Source organism: Melanaphis sacchari, unplaced genomic scaffold, assembly GCF_002803265.2.
Source record: "Melanaphis sacchari strain LSU unplaced genomic scaffold, SCAv2.0 Contig20_pilon_pilon, whole genome shotgun sequence".
Lineage (NCBI taxonomy): Eukaryota > Metazoa > Arthropoda > Insecta > Hemiptera > Aphididae > Melanaphis > Melanaphis sacchari.
This window is the reverse complement of record NW_020271042.1, coordinates 6306205-6329896: the sequence shown is the minus strand read 5'-3', so window position 1 is coordinate 6329896 and position 23692 is coordinate 6306205. Positions and strand designations below refer to the sequence as shown.

The 23692-nt window shown below is 25.2% G+C and overlaps 3 protein-coding genes across 3 annotated transcripts; 1 reads left to right on the top strand and 2 right to left on the bottom strand.

The window, feature by feature from the left end:
* Positions 1 to 697: 697 nt before the first annotated feature.
* On the bottom strand, positions 698 to 8947 carry LOC112593539 (TGF-beta receptor type-1). Its single transcript, XM_025337973.1, has 9 exons — positions 8686 to 8947; positions 8479 to 8590; positions 2824 to 2975; positions 2251 to 2502; positions 1957 to 2187; positions 1729 to 1896; positions 1499 to 1671; positions 1188 to 1427; positions 698 to 1113 (listed from the first exon to the last, which is right to left on the bottom strand). The coding sequence occupies exons 1-9, from the start codon at positions 8753 to 8755 to the stop codon at positions 976 to 978; spliced, it is 1536 nt and encodes a 511-aa protein (XP_025193758.1). The 5' UTR covers positions 8756 to 8947; the 3' UTR covers positions 698 to 975.
* A 3100-nt stretch (positions 8948 to 12047) lies between these two features.
* On the bottom strand, positions 12048 to 16328 carry LOC112593760 (paraplegin). Its single transcript, XM_025338298.1, has 11 exons — positions 16173 to 16328; positions 15836 to 16039; positions 15635 to 15772; positions 15281 to 15517; positions 14466 to 14782; positions 14168 to 14384; positions 13912 to 14071; positions 13534 to 13844; positions 13280 to 13399; positions 13028 to 13213; positions 12048 to 12296 (listed from the first exon to the last, which is right to left on the bottom strand). The coding sequence occupies exons 1-11, from the start codon at positions 16326 to 16328 to the stop codon at positions 12144 to 12146; spliced, it is 2199 nt and encodes a 732-aa protein (XP_025194083.1). The 3' UTR covers positions 12048 to 12143.
* Positions 16329 to 16661: 333 nt separating this feature from the next.
* On the top strand, positions 16662 to 18878 carry LOC112593708 (quinone oxidoreductase-like protein 2 homolog). The gene is made up of 6 exons (XM_025338225.1): positions 16662 to 16858; positions 16925 to 17167; positions 17222 to 17413; positions 17474 to 17658; positions 17738 to 17887; positions 18693 to 18878. The coding sequence occupies exons 1-6, from the start codon at positions 16703 to 16705 to the stop codon at positions 18844 to 18846; spliced, it is 1080 nt and encodes a 359-aa protein (XP_025194010.1). The 5' UTR covers positions 16662 to 16702; the 3' UTR covers positions 18847 to 18878.
* The last annotated feature ends 4814 nt before the right edge of the window (positions 18879 to 23692 follow it).

The window sequence follows — 23692 nt, the reverse complement described above, 5'->3', positions numbered from 1 at the left end:
AAACATTTCAACATTTAACATAAACTCTAATTATGAGCAAATAATTATGACATATTATATAATTATATAAACTAGAGTTGTGTTCAGACTCGAGTTGAATTTAATTAATTAAAACTGGAGCACAAATAAATATTTAGTTTACAGTCGTATTACAAGGTTATAATTAAAAATAAATTTAGTGCATATTATACTTCACAATCAATACAAAATTATTTTGTTTGTTTATTCAAACTGATTTTCAATGTATAAAATAGTTATAATTTATAAAATTATTTTTAAATAAGATTAAATTGGAAGTAAATGTATGACAATAAACCATTTTTTATTTATACATATAATATTTTAGTGTTTTACACAAAGAAACAAGATTCTTAGACTAAAAAAGGAGGGAATCAAAGTGTTAATTAATAGTTATGTATTATGGAAAGCTACATTAATGAGATCCTAATGGTGAACATAGGTTTTTTTTCCAAAAATTCTTGAAAATTTTTATTTAAAAAAAGAAATATGGGAATAATATAAAAATATGGTTAACAACCATGCAAAAAATATTAATTTTATATAGTTGTTTACGTGCAAATATAAAATATCTATTGTCCAGAATATATTTTATTTTTTTTTATAGAAATTTCAAATTCGCAACAATTCCAATAAATTTTTTTTAGTTATTTAAAATTATTTTGAGTTTAAATAAATTATTAATAAAATAAAACAATTTTCAACACTCAAAAGTTTTGTTATGGTAACCAAGTATGATGATTACAAAAACACACGGTTAATAAGTACGTATTAGTTAATAAATATAAAATAGTTCCTTTACCATGACATTTTCGAAGAATAAAATGGCACATACAGTGTTTTAGGAGACTTCAAAAACTATGAAACTTAAATTACATATCCAGAAATTATAAACATTATGCTTGTAGATAATCTATTGGCAGCTAGAAGTTTACTTTTTATGAGGTCATTAAGTCCTTAAATATTAATATTAATATTATGACTTTGCATGGCACCCAAAGTGGCTAGAGTTTTTTTAATACGTAATGCTGTAAGACGAGCGGACGCAGTATGGTACCAACATTCTTGCATTAATTTACTCATTGTTTGTAAACACTAAAAAAATAATAATAAAACATCAGACATCACATTTTAACAAAGAAAATTTTATAATAACTTGTTTGTATTACCGGGTATGCATTCCATCTCTGTGGAATAGGTGGTCGTTTCATTTCTAAACAAACAACTTTACGCATTTCATCAATAGTGGGATCAGACGGTACACTATCATAATATGGTAATTGATATTCTTCATGTATATTATCAACATAACATCTCCGTGTTACTTCCCATAGAATTAAACCCAAAGCATAAATATCACCCCTTTTAAATGAATCAAAATGATTCATATTGATTGTTTCTTCCAAAACCTTTTTAAAATATAATATTGCATTATAATATTCAATTATAAATTATGCAAGTCAATTATTTTAAATATTACCTCTGGGGCCATGTATCGTTTAGTGCCTACTCTGTGGTTTAATGGTATATCAACTGTATCCATAGAAGTATCATAACGTACAGCAAGTCCTAAATCACCAATAGCACAAGTTCCATTGGATTTGACTAAAATGTTTTTCGATTTGAGATCTCGATGTGCAATAGCTGGCTTACCTAAAATTCATAACCAAAATGTGAAATGTAAACATTTAATTATTAATGTATTATTACCTTGAGTTCCAACAATTTCCATATGTAAATGAGCAAGACCAGTTGCTATAGATAGAGCTATACGAATCATTCCATTTGTATCCACAGTACTTCGATTCAAAAAATCAAATAATGATCCATTTTCATGATAATCAGTTATTAACCATAATTGAGTCCAAGTGCCATTATCTAAAATTGTTATTGGTTACAATACAAACAAATTGTATGATTAAGATGATCAATGTTTACCTTTATTATCAGCAGCAATAAATCCTAAAATATTATCATGTCTCAGCATAACTGTTTGGTAAATCTCAGCTTCCCTAAACCATGATCGTTCCTCTCTAGATGAAAATATTTTTACAGCTACTTGTTCTCCTCGCCATTTTCCTTGCCATACTTCACCAAAACGACCTTTACCAATAGGTACACCAAGTTGGATTTGGCGAGCAATACTTCTTTGAACCAAAAGTGGTAATCCTATAAAATTGGATATAAATTAAGCAATTTAAAATACATGAAATTATTATTTTGAGAATATACCTGATCCTGATCCACTAGTAGTCATTTCTATCATGTCTCTTAAAGAAACAGCTGCAGTTAAAATAGGCTGTTGATCAGCAGCAATAATTCGAGGAGTTCGTAGATATCTAATATTGTGACGTTTTGTCGATCCAGCCCAAAAATTCATAATGAGCATGACTACAAGGCATACGACACCTATTGGACCAGCTATTATAATTGCTAGTTCCCATGTACCCAATCTCTCCTTCTTAGGGTCATTCAACGAATCATCTGTATTTACACCACATTAATGTATGAATAATACGAATATAATACAATAAAATAATGTACAACAGATAAAATCTTAAGCCAAGGAATATTAATTGTAAATAAGCATTATATAGTTAAGTGTATTGTATATATAATATTAATAATTTATTTTCTTTAAAATATATAAATAAAAAAAAAACAATCGACAAACTTATTCTTACCAGTTGGGTTTTTTAAGCATAAAATTAATTTTGAAAAATACACTATATAAATATATTAATTAAAATTCATGCAACAATTAGAAAAATATATTATTTTAGAGAATAAAATAACAAATTCTACCTGGAAGCTTAATATGTAGTGTCGGCTTAAGATCTCTGTTACAAAAGTCATAGTCTTTACAACATTCGGTTACAAATGAATCATTATGTTTTTTAGGGTAATGACATATCAAAGGTTTTTCTCGTGGGATCACTATGTTATTCTCCAAACACCTAAAACGAGCACAGTTATCAAAGTTCAAACACGTTAATTAACACACAATGCCTAAATGTTAGCCCATAGTTATTATTAGTTTACTGTTTAATTGACAAAAATTATTTTAGAATAACAATAATAAAACTGATCAAACAAACATAAAAAAAACATAATGTTAAATTTGATTTAAAAATAAATTTCTACCCTTAAATATTATTAATATTAGTCGAGAAAACCAAATAAGCTCAACAACAGTTACAAAGGGCACACATAAATTATATATAGACCTGTAGGTTTAACTTCAACAAGTTTTGGGTATAGCCAACGATTGCAATAATCTCGATCTTGGCAACATGACACTGAAATTTCATCCAGAAACCTTCTTCGAAAACAAATATTTGGCTTTTCTGGTGGGAAAAACTGGTACTTGTGCAAACAACTTAAAGCCAATTCCCAATACAAATTATTTAAAATATACCTAATTTTAAATATATCATGTACGGTGTGATCATGATTTCAGGTCTTTCTAAATATTTTATCTAAATTATCTTATATTGAAATGAGGTTTGTAGGGATTGAAAGAAAGTACCAAAATACACATTTTCAAACAAATTTCAAATTTTTAACCCTTTTGGTAAATATGTAATACAACATACTTTATTTTAAATTACGTCATTTTTTTCAATAGATTCAGATTCAGGTAGAGTATTTTTTTAAAACAATTTTTTATCAGTTTTTTATTGATTGCAAAATTGACCAAATTAGAATAAGTTAAAATTTTAGTTAATAACTACAATATATAAGAAAATAAGTGTTATAATAATATAATAATATTGTAGGTCAACCCGACAAATATTTTGAGTAGGCAATAATTTGTGTTTAATTGACTTAAGTAATATATTATTATGTTTAGAACTATTTCTATAGTGAAATTTTATTGTATTCTTCAATAATTTTTGTAACAATAAGTTAATCAAATAATGTAGTTATTAAGGTATTTAATTTGATAAAAAAGATAATTTTATTTTTATTTTTTAACTAAATCCATTAGTATATTATTACTTGTATGATATATCTGAATAGTATTAAATTTAAAATTTGTCTAAAAATATGTATTTGATTACTCCCTCCTTTCAATCCTCAAAAATCCCGAATCAATACAAGATTATCCACGAGAGATATTTAATGGAACTTAAAATTGTGATCAAAGCGTACAGGTTATTATAATAACTAATAAATAAAGAGATTATTTATTTATTATACTCTCATGTTTTTTATATATACTTGAGTTGTATATACATAAAAATCAAATAATGCTTTAAGAACTATTTAAATTGAATGTAAAAATTTATATATATATACAGAATAATATAGAAATAAATTTATTAGACGGATAGATTTAAAACATATAAATAAGGTTTTAGGTTTTCTTTAAAGTTAAAATAAACGCTATCAGTTATTCAAATTAAATTCGCTCATTAGAATGTTTTTAAATGTAACAATAGTGTTAAATCATAAGGAAAAAATGAATGAGCTATTTGAAAAATTACCCGTCATAAAAAAAGTGTTTTTAATTTTCTATCTATTATTATTGATACTAGGCAAACTTTTAAACAGTTAATAGAGGTCAGAATCTAAAATTTCAGTATAATTGACACAAATAATAATACTATAATATATTTAGTGATGGCTATTTTTTTGTTTTTGATATCGATATAGGAATGGTATCAAAATCTTATCTAGGGAATTAAACTTTAATATAATAGTCTCTTGGATTTAAAATTCAAAATACAAAAATTAATAATAATAATAAAATTTAATTTGTGTAAGCACATACACTGTCAATCTAAAATATGGCAAAAAAAAACATAGATAAAATTTAAACAGCTAAAATGCAGTAAAATCAATAGGCTAAGCAAAAACAATCTAAGTATTCTTGAAGACATGACATTTCGTTTAGTACAAAACATAATTTATGGCATTTTTATTTCAATAGTCTGGATTGGCTTTGCCTCCAATATGATCAATATTTTTTGAAAGAATTTATAAATTTGTTTTTTAAACTGACTTCCAAATAACTATCAATAATAAGAATAATAAAATGCTTTTAAATATAATATTTTATCAAAAATTTTTATTGATAGCATTCTTGCTTATGATCAACATAATAAAATGTGAGATATTTTTAATCGATTTAACTATAATTATTATCATTTCATCGGATTTTTCAGGAAAATTTATAAAGGACAAATGTATCATAATTAAAATAAACATGATATAATGATTTTTTTTTTAAAAAAAAGGTTAAATAAAAACATGTTTTTTTTTCAAAAATGTTGTTTGATAACTTATGGCATTTTTACTATGAAATCAATACTTACACTAATTTATAATAAAAAATGATTGATAAAATTAATCTAAGTTATATAAACAAACTTCATGTTCAAAAATATTTAAAATATAATTCAGTTACAAGTTAGTGATTTTTATTTATTTCATTATTATTTATTACAGCGTTTTCCAAACTTATCTTTTGCAGGACCTTAAGAATTGTAAAAATGTTAAAAACCTCTTGATAAAAATAAAAACATTATTAAATAATGATATTAATAATTTTATTGCTTAATTTTCTTAACTAAATTTATGTATTTGTATGATTTAAAATTAATGGATTAACAAATAATTTATATAATTAGCAAGGCTTGTAAGTCATGCCCTAAAGATGCATAAATAAACATGTACTTATGCACTAAAAACTGGCACAATAAGCATTGAAAGATTTCGAAATATATATTGATATAAGCTAAAACTCTAAAACTAAGCAAATTAAAAAGAGAAAGGCTGAAATAGTTTAAAATAAACCATTTTTAAAGTTTAAGATAAAACTATTTCATAAAACATATGTTTTTCACTAGTTGTTTAACACTGATTAACCAAATAAAATAATGTCTATTGGGTTTTATTTTTCCTAATTTTACAGTTGCAATAATTCCCATAAATTTTATACAGCACAAAAACTTATAAATATGCTGAATAGGAAAAAATCTCTAAAAATGCAAAATAAAACTTCACATACTTAACCAGAGTACCTCGAAATAAGAATTAGCAATATTTATATGCAAATGCATGAACTCATGAGCCCTGATAATGAGTAAAAAAAAATATTTGATGTGATGGCTGATGATTGGAGTTATTTCTTTGATATTAAATTGGGTATATTAGGATATATATATATTAGATAGTTGGATTCATAAATCTAATTCTACTTGTAATTGATTTTATATTTATTATTAGTATACACATGAATAGAAAACATTTTTTCACTAAAATACATTGTTTAAAAATTACATTAATGGTCTTATTGCTACTTCTAATATTTTTGGATATTCTTTGTCTTCAACTCTATGGTGTACTTATATTTAACAGAATATTTTCTAGTATGACACAAATATTACATTGGTATACATATTTATTTTTGAATATAATATTTTCACTTTACCTTCACAGACCCCATCTGGTATATATGCAGATCACAGTTAAGGAAATGCTTATTTATTAAATAATACAATGGAATATTTATACATAATAATTATTTTTAATGAAATAGAAAAGCATGCAGATAAAAAATGCAGCACAAGATAAAGTGACCGTTTATTGGACTATTGTCTCATCAAGCTCATGATGGCCCAAGGTTTGGAGTATTATTTTTATAAATTTCTAAAGCAATGATAAATTATTGCATTTTAAAAATGAACTGTTATGATTAAATATTATGCTAAAATCTTTTCAACATCATTGGATTTCAGTACTTTCTTTAAAAGATATATCTTCTAATAATGTGTGATAAATAAAACATGATAGAAACATGATATAAAATTAACAAAATAATCAACTTAATTCAATGTAGTAAACAACAATAAAGGTAACAATAGCAACAAATTGAACAATAGATATTAACATAATTTATTCTATATGAAAAATATAGATAATAGATAAAATGACCAAAAAAATAAATATATTAGCCTAAAATACATTGGTAGAAATAAAATGTAAAATTACAAATCAGGATAAATTTTATTCACATATTATTATAATCTTCTTTTTTCATCTTTCACATACAATTATACGAGGTTGTCCACCTTTTCCCTACATCTCTATAGGGCTCTATTTTTACCTATCTCTTCTTTAGACTTCCTTTAGCTTTCTTTTCTTCTACATTCATTGTCACATTTACTCTCTTTGTCTCCAAGTTGCCTATCCTCATAATATAATTGAACCATCTCAACCTATTTTCTCTTATTTTTTCAACGATTGGTACCTACCCCAAATTAATTAATTTCTTACTTCCAATTCTATTCTACATTATTGACCACCTCTACCCAACATTTTGATCCATACAAAATGACTAGCCTTCTACTGTTGTATACAATCTACATTTTAATCACAACAGCATCCCTTTGCCATACTAATTATCTCATATTTTTCTTAATTTTATCCATCTATAGATAATCCTTTCTTTAACACTTTCCTCTTAATCAATATTTTATTATATCTACTAGTCCTAATTATATTGAGATGAATTATGTACTAATCATCTTACAAGCTATATCAATCCTCATCTTCATCGTATGTTTTATTTCGTCGATTTCTTAGTTAATTTCTCTAAAATCATACATACTTGTCTGCTTTATTCTTATTTATAATTAGTATCTTTCTTTCTATCCTTTCAATGATTTTTTTAATTTTTTGCTTACTTTTTCTGGGTTATTTCCCATTAACACAAAATCATCTGTAGACAATAAGCACCATGACAATTAATAATAAATATCTTCCATAATTTTTTCCAATACTAAGGACGATAGATAAGGACTTATCACTAGATTCTGGTACACACTGAACATCTTTTCTTAGAGTAAATTCTTCCATTTCCTTATAAAAACTCATGTTATTGCTCTTTCATACATGCCTTCTATTTTTTCCACATACACCCTATACACCCTACCACAAAACCTCTTAAAATTCTTGAAAATGTATCATCATTACAATAAAATTAATAAATTATACTGTCAGTGGAAGAATTAACTATTTTAATCAAAACTAATTAGTATTTACTAATATAATAGAATATAAGAAATTTAATATCCTTAACTTCATGACTTAATGTACTATTACAATTGGGCTAAGGATTAAGTTTTGCTTAAAATCATGAACAATATTTTTAAGGTTTGACCAATAATATATTATTAATAATATACCTACTAAAAATTATATTTAATTTTTGCACTTATTTATTATAAAATATGAGTAGTTATAGTAAATATACATGTTATAAATGATTTGAAAAGCTAATATAAGAAAAATTGATACTGAAGAATAATAACATTTTTAATGATTATATTATCTTTATCTATTGTACTAATTAATAATTAAATGTACTAATTCTCATATAGAATAATAATAAATATTTTATAACAAACATATAATATTAACTAAGAAAAGATAATTAAAAATCAACTTTACCGAGATGAATGGCGAATAACACTTGTATCTTTAGATATACTTGTGAAACAATATCCATCGGTAACACAAGTATAGTTTGAATCAGAGCATATGTCACAATAACATGATAACCCTATAACAACAAATAATCATAATTAATAAATTAATTACTATTTATATCATCTATTAAGTGGCAAGATCGATGACGATTAAAAAAAATGATTATACCATTTACACAGGGACCAAATATAAACAGAAAGCCCACAGCCAACAGTACACAAGTCCTTTTGGAAGACATTGAATATCGAAATATTGAATTCTTCGCCGTTTTTTTTTTTTTTTTGGTAGTTTTCAACTTATGATGAGATGATGGACTACAAGAGTAAGTACCTACATTGACTACATTTTCTTCTAATCCGATAAAGACACATGGTTTAAAAACTAGTCGGGAAACAACACATTTCGGATTGCATAAAAATGCACAGAGATAATAAATTTATTAAGTCGCAATATACTATCAAACTAAAATATTTAAAAAAATCTGTTTATCGAGAACGTAACACTATGTACACAGAACAAATAACACAATATATAGCAAACGAGTTCGTAGTGTTTGTGTTATACAAAAACAAAATGTTAATGAAGTTATTGAAATTAGAAATATAAGTACAGAACATACGACAGGAAATACTAAAAACCACAACCGTACTATACCGGAAAACTGGTATTTGAGGTTCATATAAAAACCATGGAAAAAACGACCTTTTATCAGTGGTTTTCTATATTGTATTGTTTATTTAGGACTTAATCAAGGAAATTCTTAGAAAACTGTATAATAAATTTAAAATCTAAATTAACGAAAATTTGTTTCATAACACATACAATTCAACTTCAAAAATTATACAATTTTTGAAAATTTTAATCAATTAACAAAAAATTAATTTAAAAAAAATTGATTAGAGGGTACCGCTTTGCTGACGTAATATAAATATCGAGTGACAAAAAATGACTTTGAGCAGAAGCTTTTTGTCTGCCTTAAGTTTAACTAACCATACTTCATGATTAGGGACCGGAGTTATATGCACAAAACATCCTCAAAAGCTTCTTGAAATGCTTTAATATGCTACAAAATTTGCACTAAAAATTGAATCAAAAGAATTTTATTTAAAATTATGTAAAAAAATAAATATTTATAATAATTTATTATTAAATTAGGTATAAAAAGGTTATCTATAAAATGTTAGCCCATATTAATAAAAAATAAAAATTGATCTTTATTAATATATTATAGGTATATTGCATATGTGTATATCATCTCGGCTTTAGTAATTAGTACTAATAACGACCGATCGTAATTTTATCAATATTATGAGGCTGTGAACGTGAATATATGACGAAGAATAAATTTATGTACTGTACATAATAATATACACTAAAAAACTACAATACGCATTTAACAAGTAAAATCGTTGAAATATGCAAAATTGCAAAATATAATTAGTGTTATTTTAATAATACTGATCATTGATCCAATACGGGGACAATTCTCATCAGATAAAAAAAGTAGGTATAGAAAAACCGAAGAGCAAAAAAAAAAAGTTAAAATAATTTTAGTCAGCAATTTTGAAGAATATACCCCCCCCCCCCCCAAGACTTTTTTCACAGATCGTCCCTGTATTATACACACTTTTTTTTGGTGAGAAGGAAATCCGCAACACCACCCCTACCCTACCCTAAATATGCCACTGCCAATACATAGATACATTTGCATATAAATCCCGTCCCTATTCATGATTGTAAACTTTTTATATATTTAGTAATTTTTTTTTACTGATATTTAATTATAATAATAAAATATAGGTACCTATTCATACCTACCGAAAAATGAAAATATTTTGAAAATGTTATTATGTACAGAAAATGCTATCAATGTTGTAAAAATGTAAGCTTCACACACTCAAAAAAATAATATGATTAGTGGTAAACTTTTTTTCATAGATGAAAAAACGAATGAAGATTTTTATAATAAATAAATAAAAAGGTAAATGTTTATATATTTCTGACTACCTACAAAAATATACTACTATAAATAATAATTAAAAATTGTAAATATCTACAATTAGTATTGTTTTGAGTTACCTATATCAAAATAACATTATCAATTTTGTTAAATACCGCTTGTGTATAAATTTAAATAATGCGATTATGTATAAATGATCATTTTTTCATTTTTTTTTTTTTTACTTTTTTCGGTTGTTTTGAAAAGTACATGAAATTTTTTACATTTGGCTTCTCCATTCTTAACAATAGATCCAATTTTTCAGAAACCATTCCTAAAGTTGAAAATCGAAGTATTTTTACTGCTCCAAAAGATGATAAATTGATAACAGACAAGCAAAAAAAAAAACACACACCATTGTAAAATCAATTCATTCATTGCTCTTCTCTGGATTTAAAATAAATAAGTACTTTAATGTACTTCTATATATTTTGAATCATAGAATTGTTATTAGACATGTAATTATTAAAAGTTTAACTAGAGAAAAAAAACAATACATTTTTTTTTAACCAAAAAAGCGTTTTTTGTAAATTAGGTACAAGGTTAGGTTTTTTAAACAAAAACGCATTTCATATAAAATAATTTTCAAATTAAATTTTTCTAGCAAATATACTGTTTAGACAAACTATTTTCTGACATTTTAGAGGCTCCCAAAATGGATTTAATATTTTTTAGTGATTTTTTTCATAAATATTTGTTATAAGTTGACAAACTATTTCTGCTCAGAATTGTTTTTGTATACCTACAATGATACCACATTGAATTCAAACACAACACATCTATGTTTTTAGGGACAAATAAACTAAAAGTATGATGAATAATTTCAAAACATTTTTTTACAACCTCTTCAAAAAAAAAGATGTTATTGTTTAGATTAGAATCAAAATAAATATTAGAGAGAAAATTAAAGATTTTATTAAAATCACATCTTTTAAAGTTGTTTATAATAGGACATTCAGAGGTACCTAGGCTTAAATTTTGAATTCATAAACTTTAGAAAATTGTTTAAAGGTGGGTGATGATAATCAATTTTAGGAACAAGGGACTTTGAAGAGTGATTTAAAGAAATAATTTCAACATTGTCGTTTGTCATAATATAATCAAGAGTTCTGCCATTTTGGTTTTTTACGAGGTTTTTTGTTTTAAATTTTAAAAAATGTATACAATAATTAAATATTATACTTCCCGAACTATGACCTTAGTTAGTCGGATCAGTAGATAAGTAAATATTTCAAGTTTCGATTTTTGAGTGCTAATCATTTGAGCTCACTAGTCGAAGTCCCGAACACTTATTACAACCGTCACATTTAACTAGAGCACCAAGTTCAGTAAACATTATATCACATTCAGTACAATTATTAATATTTGAAACAGACATTATTATATAAGATATAAGTTACTGAACTAGTAGATATAAATGGTATTGTTGTGTAATAGGCATTAAATATTTATGATGAACAAAATAATGGATAGAAAAGGTACATAAAACACAACCTTACTGTACAACTGCGCAAAGATGAATATTTCAAAATTAAAGTCATGGTCATTTAAATTAGTTATTATTATTTTACATAGTTACATTTAAACTAATATCAGTTAACAAAACACAGTTAATAGTAAACAATTATTAATTTTTTGAAGAATCGGTATTTTTTGTATCCACGGGTGTGTTAAACTCGTACACCTTTACAGTACGTTTTTCACCATTTGGTGGTAGACCTATTAATTTTACCATTTCTTCGTAATTTAATGATTCCTTCCGCAATAATTCTTCAGCAATCTAAAAAATAAAAAAAAAATAATGTTGAAAAAATTTAATTAATGAATAATATTATACTAAAAATATAACACTTAAAAATTTAAAGTTTATGATTTTGATAGAAATAACATTTAAATGATTTATTTTTTGAACATAATTTTTAAAAATAAAATTCAATATTAAAAATTTGATCAACCTTATGTTTGATGTCCTTTTTTATTTTATAAAATGGAGAATACTTAAAATTTGTAATCTTTTTTAAGAATGAATAAAATATAGTAAGTTTGTAATAAACAATACATTTAATATGAATATACATAAGAAAATAGATCTACTAGTATAGAAACCAGTGGCTTACCTTGGATTTTTCAATGAGAGGCTAAACAATTTACATCAAAATTTTTATAAAGTCATCATAACCTTTACTATTGACAATACATACAATGTTCTAAACCATTTTCATGTTAGCTTTTACTATAAAAGAAACATGTTTTTTATAACATAAGATTTTAATCATAATATATGGCCAATGGGAAGGAGATAACGCTTTTTAAGTCTCTTTCCTAAGTAAGCCACTGGTAAAAACTTTTTAGAATATCCTTTTTAATATTAAAATTGTGATAACTATAAAATTTACAGTTTCATTTGGCCAATTATTGAATAATAATAATTATATACAATATCATAATTTATAAAACATATATTAATATATTATTTATGTAATATTAAAAATGCATGAATGAAAGCAATACCAATTCTAGTTTGTTATAATTTTTTTTTAGTAGTTTTTCTGTGTTAAAATAAGCATCAGAAACTAATCGGGAAACTTCAGTTTCCATGAGTGCTGCAAGTTTATTACTATATGGCCTTATGCTATTTTTTGTATCTTCAGGAAATGACAACAATCCAACTTTATCATTCATACCATACTGACGTACCTTAAATGTGCAAATTCAATAATTAATTTTCACATCAATGAAACTAATAAAATGTTTAAATAATACTAGAGAATTTGCGATTTTTGTAACTTTGTCCAAATCGTTTTGAGCTCCAGTTGTTATGCTATTAAATACTATTGATTCAGCTACTCTACCACCAAGTCCCAAACACATTTTTTCAAATAACTAAATCAAAATAAAAATAAATTATACATATTATGATAAAACAATAAACCAAATCATAAATCATAGTTTTGATTGGTACTTTATGCCTCTATAATTTATTTCATGATCTATTTAATTGTATAATTAAAACTTACAGCTTGCTTAGTAAGTAAATAACGCTCTGTGGGTGTATACTGGGCAAATCCCAAAGCTGCATTAGTTCTAGGCACAATTGTAACTTTAAGGAGAGCATCTGTAGTAGGCAATAACCAACCAATTAATGCATGGCCAGCTTCATGGTAGGCAACAATTTTTTTTTCATCTGGAGAAATTGCATGAGATCGTTTTTCTGTACCTCCAACCACTCGTTCAACTGCATAGTCTAAATCAGCTTCTAATACAACTTTTTGACTATTTCTAGCAGCATGTAATGCTGCTTCATTACAAACATTAGCTATATCAGCTCCTAATTCATTTTTATAAATAATATATAAAATATACTTGAATAAAATAGGCATTTTCAGTTAATTTACCGCTAAATCCAGGAGTTAAATGAGCCATTTTTTGTGAATAATGTTTTGGTTCTTTATCAAGTTTTATTTTTAAGTGTTGTTCAAAAATTTCTTTACGTTCTTCTAATGTAGGAAGATCAATAAGAATATGTCGATCAAAACGTCCTGGTCTCAAAAGAGCCTAAAATATCCATACATTTTACATTTTTGCATTATTTATGAATTTATAAACATGGAAATAATAATTCATCACATTTATAACAAAAATATTGTAAACCTTATCTAATATATCTGCTCTATTTGTCGAAGCTAACATTAAAACTCCTTCTTTGGATCCAATACCATCCATTTCAACCAATAATTGATTTAATGTTTGTTCTCCTTCATCACCACCACCTTCTGGACCGCTTGAAGATCTTTTACGACCAATAGCATCAATTTCATCAATATAAATTATACATGGAGATCTTTTTCTTCCTTCTTTAAATAAATCTCTATAATTTTTAATCAAAATTTATAATTCTTTGTAAATAATCAAAACAAACTAAAATATAATTAATTTAAATTTAACTTACCGTACTCTGGCAGCTCCAAGACCACCAATCATTTCAATAAACTCAGAACCATTCATAGATAAAAAAGGTACATTTGATTCTGTAGCAACAGCTTTAGCCAACATTGTTTTACCACAACCAGGTGGCCCTAAAAGTAATGCACCTTTGGGAACTTTTGCACCTAAATTTTTATAATGTTCTGGCCTCTTTAAATAATCAACAAATTCCATGACTTCTTGTTTTGCTTCTTTTAGACCAGCAACATCTTTAAAGCGAACTCCTTTGCCTTGGCCAATTAATGGGTCAATTAATGTATATTTTGCTCGTTTTATTTGAGACTAAAATAATTTAAATAGCAAATATTAATTACAGTTAAAATTCTAATATTAAATATATAATGTATTTATTATAATAGGTTTAAACAGAATTTTTTAAGAAGGATATTGTAAATAGGGTGTAGAACAAATATTTGATAAGTTCAAATGTAATTTTAGTGTAAAATATCAGATTATCCTAATATACAGCCTATACATATTTGTTATCATTTTATATGAGTGTGTATTGTACAAAGAAATCGTGTTCATAGTACTACTTTAAAAATTGTATATAATATATTATTGTATAATAATTATTCCACATTTCTATCATATTACTTGTTGTGAGATTTTATGCACAATTTATATTAACAAAAAATAATTTATAATGATTAATAATATTTTATTAAATCCTAATCTAGTGAAATAATATTTTTAATAATAAAGCATGGTCAGAGGAAAGTTTCATATTCCCCCATCAAACATCACCACAATATATAAGCTACTGATTTTAATACTTACAAACATATCTAAGCTGATTGGAGACTTTGATCCCCCTTTTGAACGGCCAAAATATGCCAAAGCAAGAAGACCAGTGAAAAATAAAAATAATATCAATTCTGGTGCATTAAGAGAACGATCATACACTACAGGTACTCCATGACCAGGTTTAATACCCAATTTTGTTTCTGCTTCTCTTAATTTTTGTTCAAATCTTTCTAAATCTGCTATATTCATATGATAAGTTCTTTGATCAATCTATAAAAATATTTAAATTATTTCTTATTTAAAATAAAATTTAACTACAAAGTATAAAAACTAAAAATAAACACATTTTTGATAGAGAAATAAAATTAGTTATGTATTTATACTTACTTTTCGTCCTTTAATAATAGCACCTTCGTGTAATCTTACTGTAACAATATCTAAATCAGGACGAGCAATTATTTCTTCAACTTCACCTTTAGCCAACATTAAATGCACAAACTCATTCCAAGATACATAGCGCATATCCTATAACCATTATATAATAAAAATGTTTATATTGCATCCATTAAGTAGATTATTTATACTTACTTCAGGATTTGATGCATTAGGTAATAACATACTTATAACATATACTGTTATATATACAGTAAATATCGCCATCATGATTTTAATCATCATTGCATTTCTTGGATCATCAGTGTTTTTACCACCATTTCCATTCTTTTGAGAATGTGTATATCTTAATATAAGTTTATTTATAGCAGATAATTCCTTTTGTAGTGCTATATTATACTAAATTTAATGCAATGAATATATTAATAAGTAATAAGTTATAATTACTATTCAAAGAAATTTACTAGAAATATTACAATAGCTGCATTTAAAATATTTAAATTTAATTATGTAAAATAAATGATTTAGGTACCTTTTTAGAAGTAGCAATTGGTATTTTACGCAAATAATTACTCATATATCTTGGACATCCCAATTCCTTATTTGTTCTAATATAATTACCAAGTAATTTTGGTTTAAATATTCGAAAATTTGATTTCGAAACAATACTTAACAAACTTAAGCCCATTTCAAAATTTAAGAAGTAAAAATATTTTTATTAAATAATACAAATTAGAATTTACAGAATTATTATTGCACAATAGTTGTTATTATTTTCATATTACTTATCTATGGTTACTTAAATTTTTATTTTTTTTTTAGGATGTATATTTAAAGATTATGAATCGTGATATGGGCCCCCGGCTTCGTGATAAATTACCATTGATAAGGAGTAATAATTGATAATAATTGTATAAATTGTATAAATGTAAATATTTATTATTTATTTATTGTAATATTGTCTGTATTAACTATGTACATTGCATTTTAATAATAAAACTAAAGAACTTCCGTTATTTGATTGATATAATAAATCAGTTGCCAATTACATTGAATTATACAATGAAATATATTACTCGTATTATTCATAACATTTATGTGAATAACAAAATGCGAAATGTTCGTTCAAAATTCACAAAAGCGGCTGTTCTAAAAACTGTTAAAGAACCATTGGTTCTTGAAGATTTTAAAATTGCAGATAAACTCAAAGAAGGCCAAGTAAATATTATAACAAAGTTTTTAAATTTTTAGATTTTCTCATTAAATAATTAATTATATTTCTAGCTCCGCATTGCTGTAAAGTATTGTGCTGTGAACATGTCTGATGCTTTAATTTGCTCTGGGTTATCTGAAATCAAACCACTATTGCCATATGTTCCTGGTTTTGAAATTGTTGGGGAAGTAATTGAATCCAAAGCTACAAATGTTGATGATGAAGAAGAAGATATATCAGTAGGTGATCGAGTGTTGGTTTTAAACAAAGAAATCATGGGTGGATTTGCTGAAGAATGTATTGTTGATGAAAAAGTATGTAATTATTATTCATTATAAGTATAAAGTTGTAATTTCTCTAATGTTTAGGATGTTTTTGGTATACCATCAGAATTATCTTATGAAACTGCTGTGTCAATTGGAGACAGTTATGCTACAGCATTAATAGGATTGGCTCGCCGCGCAAACCTAAAAAAAGATAATACTATTTTAGTAACAGCAGCTGCTGGTGGTTTAGGTTTAGCTGCAGTCGATATAGCTGCAAATATGTGTAAAGCTAAGGTATAATAATTTATTAATTTGTAAAATAACAAAACAAATTACCCTATGTAATAATTTAAGGTTATTGGAGCTTGTCGTTTGGAGAAAAATACATCTATTGTGAGAGATAAAGGAGCTTTTATTTCATTTGAAATTAAAAGCCCCGAGTCTTTGTGTAAAAGAGTATTAAAAGAAACTGACGGCAAAGGAGTGGATGTGGTATTCGATGCTGTTGGTGGTGAAATTTTTCCATCAGCATTAGATTGGTACAGTAATCATTGTATTAATAAATTTTTAATGAAATATATATATCAATTAAATAGTAATTACCTGGTTTTTATTTAGTGTCGGCCATGAAGGTAAAGTAATAGTAGCAGGGTTTGCATCATTACAACTACCACAGTTAAATATTAATGAACTTTTACGCCGGCCTTCATTTAGTTTAATCGGTGTATCATTGAATAATTATCGTACACATTCAGTGAGGATATACAGGTAGATAATGTTATTTAATATTTTAAATAAATATTTTTAAACAAAAATTGATACTATATTAGTTAAATAGACTGTACATTTATATTTAGAACTGTGTTGTGGGGGATCAAAAAACAAATGGACTGAAATCCTTAATAGTATAATTTAATTAAAAAATTTAAATAATAACAGATATTTTAACAATAATATATAATAACTGAGTTATACGTCACTATTCCTTAAAATTAACAAAATATTAGAGTGAATTGATCTATTAACAAACCTAAAGGAAAGAATATTATCTGTGTTTATACATTGCTTTTTTACAATATTTTATTATTTTTTTTAGTTTAGTGAGTATGTAAAATATTAAGATATAAGAATTTTTATAATTTTCTTAAAAATTAAAATATAATAATAAAAAAAAAACAATAAAAGAACACATGTAACGTTTTTATCTAAAAGTTTTACTTGAGGTCAATACACTCTACTTTTAAAGCTAACAATAGAAAATTGGTTTGACTGAATAAAAATTTGGTATGTTGTATTTTTGTAAAACACACGTGACAACACACCTGGGTATGACATCCTCTCAACTGAAATGCTTTAACATTATATACAAATATATCAAATAATTATTATAAACCAACACTAAAATATTTCTTAGTTTTAATCTTATACTTTATAAATACTAATTACATCTATATATATAATGTATAAATACATAGATACATATATATAGGTAAAATGTATACTTAATTATATAAATTTATAGCATGTATGACTAAAAATGTTAATTTAACCATTAAAATGATTTATTTGCCAGGCAATCTATCAAAGATGTATTAACCATGTGTAAAATGGGCGTGATTACTCCAAATATATCAGAAACATTAAAACTTGATCAAGTAAATGAAGCATTAGAACATTTTTCAACTGACAAAAGCAGTGGTAAAATTCTATTAAAAATAGTTGATTAATTGGTAAGAATACAAAATATAAAATTAAGTAGAATTTTATGTTAAAAATACTTAAAGATTTGTTTTAAGGATTTTATAAAATATTATATAAATACATGAAATTTGTTTTGTTTATTTCATTTAATTTTAAAATACACTGATATTATTGGTATGCTATTGATGCAATATTTTATCCAAGCTAGGCAAGATATCTATTTTTGTTTAATTAGTTTAAAATAAGTTATTCTAAAAAAATAGAATAATATTAAGCTAAATTAATATTAGTAAATGAGTTACAAATTTTCAGAAAATTAATTTTATTCTGTTAAAATTTAAGTTACTTTTTTTTTTAATATTTTCAAATGTACTCACATACATTTTTATCTCATCAAAAGAAAAATGACTGGTTTTGGTAAATTATAATAATGTTCAATTTTATTACTACTATATTAATTAACTGATGGGATTTGTCTAAATGGTCAAGGTGACTTCAACAATAATATTTGCATTGCTGTATTTGAACTATAGTATTTACAATTACAATATTATACAATTTTAAAACGTGATAAAAAAAATTACCATTAATGAATGCAAAAAATATACAGTTAATAAATTAAAAAAATTGTAAATTACATTTTACAAATAACTTAATTTTAACAATATAATTAAGTTAGATTTTTTTTTTTTAACTAGTTAAATTAAAAGCTATAAAAACAATAAATTTTAACTTTTTAACTAGTTGTTGCCCAGATTTGCATTTTAACTACATTAAAATTTGGAGAGAGTGAATGGAAGTTGTTTGAATGTTGTATTGACCCTTGTTCTAACATATTAACATGACCTGTAACCCACTGAAGTAGAAAGTGAAAGTTAAAAATTAATTTTGATTTTCAAATGGATTTTATTTTTTTCTCTTAAGCTTAATAATTTAAATGAGTTTGTGATAAAATGAGTTTTCTAAGTTTAAAACATATAAGCTTTTATTATTTGGAAAAATGCAAGAGAAGTTTAGTTATGAGAATATCTTTCTAAATGGCTCAACATTGTTTTTAAGAGCATGTTTAATAATTATTGTTATTAAAAGGTACAAAATCATTATTTTTTCTTCTTCAATATTCTAAGACTAAAATAATACATTACAAAAATTATATTTTTAAAGATATAATAATATATTGATTTTTGACAATTTAATAATCATTTAAATTTCTTAAAAAAAATTTTATAGTTGAATATAAAACAAAATAATAATAGAAGATGAAACTGATATTATGTCAAACCCACAAAAAAATAAAATTATCATCTATAATTTTTGTAATATATGATTTTACTATAAGATTCCTTAAAAATCATTAATAGCTATTTTGTATGAGTTCGTTTTATTTATATTGTGCATGGGTTTTAGAGAGAAAACAAATTTTACGTTGACGTTCTCTAAAACAATTGATTAACGGAGGTGGAGGGAAATTTTTTTTTTACATAACCCTCTTTAAAAAATAATTACAATATTAGAATTTTGTCAACTATTCTGATAACCTGGTAAAGTATGGAATTTCTAGATGTTATCATTATCATACCACGGTTACTTGTAAATAATTATATACCATATCCCTCAAACAGTAGAGTTTTGGATGTTTTATTTAGTATTAAAAAAGGAACTTTGATTGTACTTTCCTCATTCCTGAAATTATACTTATTAAACCAAGCTCTGCTATTGTACTGTATATTTTTTATTTCATTAACTGGTTCCTATTTTTCGTCTAAAAAAATTTCTTTGGCATCACTGACGAGAGTATTTTTAATTATCGTTTGTATTGGATATACAAAGACAATAAATGTGCATGTGTGGTATGTAACTTCCTATATTTTAAGAATAGTTTTCACTTTTTCATATACCTATGCAATAATTTGTAAAATAATCATGCAGACTTATAAATGTTTTTAAAATAATAATTATAAAGGTAAACAGGAAAAATTTGACATCGATTGTACCACTTTAAAAATTTGGTAAGTTTTAATAATATTACCTAATTTTAATTGCAATACTCGTATAAAAATAAATAATAAAATATTTTCCTATGCATAGCTGATGGCCTTAGTTGCCGGGCTTAAATAAGATCAATAAAAAAATTTAAAAAAAATAAAATATTACTAAATAAATAATTTAAATGTATGCTAATACATGTTATTAAAATTGTATATGTTAGTTAAGTAAAAAAAAAAAAAAAATACTTTTATTAAATATTAGTTATTTTAAAGTCAGAACTTTCTAAGTTTTTTAACATTAAGAATGATTATTTTAGAAATTCTTTAACAATAATTTCATTTGTTAAATGTTTGCATATACTATATTTTTCTACCAGATAATTTTTCCATTGCTAAAAATTATTATTCTTCGTTTAAATATCATATAATTATTTGATATACGTATACTTTTAAATTTAAAAAAAATTATGTCTATAAATTTTTAATGTTTTATGTAAAACTATAAAATCAACTTATGCGGGATCTTGTATTAAGTTTTATTGTGTGTGTTGTAATAGTAATATATATACAGTTATACCTCTACATAGTGGACAGCCATGGGAAAGTTCACTATAGGGAGTTATTGTCTACTATTTAGAAAACAACTAAATAGTGACATCTGCGAGAAATTACTAAATGTCCACTATAGGGAGACGATATAGACTATAGAGAATTGGTTACACACACACACACATAAAGTATATACATATTGAAATTGGTATGTATTAAAACATTAATTTATTGTTTATATATAATATGTATGTAATAAAAAGTGGGTATAAAAATGTTTATAAAATTTTTAACGGAGGTATGCATTCATACAATGTGTAGCACACAACTGATGACCGAACATATAACCGAACCATTTGTCATATTTCGAATAGGAAAACCTTTAAGATAATATAAAATATGACCGAAATGTATAAAAGATAAATATAGTATTTTTATTACTTACACATTTTCGATGTGTACATATATTGTGTATTTGTGTCCATTTATAAGAGGTAATTTGTAATTTTGGTAAAAGGTTTTAGTGTACACGTCCACTATTAAGAGATTAAGTATAACTTCTGTTATGTGCATACATTTTTGCCGGGGACTTTAATAGTTTCCATAATTAGAAAAAGTCCACTATTGAGAGGTGTCCATTAATAGAGGTTTCACTGTATATATAATATTGGTGGTATTTATTTTAAAATATGTTATGTATTATATGTAGATAATAGTAATATTATTTAAAGTGAGAAATATCGATATGGTTTTAAATTATAATAATCCATAACCAGCTATACCTATATGTTTGTTCCTCATCCATCGTTATATTAGTATGATACTATGATTTAATAGATTCCGAACACAAAAAAAGTATTTTTTGAATTTTAAATTTTAATATGCAATAGTTCACCTGTCTATTTACTTAAAAATTACAATCAAACATGAACATTTTTTTTTCCCACTAATAGATGAACGTAATTATATATTTCCAAATTTCCAATTTATATACATACGCTTTTTAAGATTGTATTACTTTTTCAAAGTAGCTATATTTTGCGTGTTATTGTGTTAATACTGTAACGTTCGTTCAAACAATTATGAATTATGACTAAGTGCACCGGTGCGGAAAGACTGTGTTTGCTGGACAGTCACCATTGTTTACCCTCAATATTTTAATAGGCAATGTGCACGCAACAAGCGACCGCTCTGTTTAATTTTTAATTACGAAATTCATAATTTATTACGTGCGCGTAGGCTATTATTATCAACATTACCGCAGTGATCTTCTGGAGTACTCGGTATATGATATATTATATACCTATTGCCATCACAACTATAGAAACGAAACGGAAAAAAAAAATAATCTAAACAAACATCTTCATTTTAGTACACTTAGTACAGTAACTGTCATTATGTATTCTTATATTTTTAAATATTTATTATAACATTAGTCATTACTCATTACTCTCGACATATTTTCATTCTACATATTATATTATAATAATATTCATGTACCGCAGATATATTTTATGTAGTGTTACATAATACATATTGCATGCATTATAATATCATAATATATACATTCGCCAGAAAGTTTGTTTAATAAAATATTATTATAATAACTAATCACACATAGGATATTATATATTTATATGAGGTCATTATAGACGCATAAATACTTAAGACCAGAAATAACTTACCCATAAAAATCAAATTCTATTTTATAATAAAAAACATATTACTAAACATAGAATATAATATCTTAAAACAGGTCTCTAAATAAAATTGGTTTGACCCCGGTATGTAAATATTTAATACCAGCATATCGGCTAGCATGTAAATAACATTTCCCTATAATAATTTAGTTGGGTATAGTAAGTTATTTTGGCGATACAGCCTACAGTGAACCTTATATATTAGCACATCATCATAAAGTTGCTCTCTACAGAGAATAAATCACGTGTATATTGCGAAACCTCGCATGCATAACCAGCTGTACAATATAAGGGTCGACCTCACGCAATAAGGGGGTTGAAAACGACTCGTTAGTCGTTACGTCTGGTCGTCGTCAAACAGGCGCGGGATCGAATCGAGGGAGGAGCCGTGGACCGCAGTGTGACCTACTACCAATAGATCGACAGAACCACCCAACTAACCGGATGGGCAGTGATTCGTGTTTAATACGATTTCAGTTTGCTGAGTACCTATCTAAAAACAGTTTTAGTACTCGCGTACTACCAATTTCAGTCGGAAAAACGTCGAAAATGTGCCGTCGTGGCGGGGGATAGGGTAAATTATCGTGTTTACTCGTGCGTTATTATATTGTAACGATGCGATTAAACATGTATAC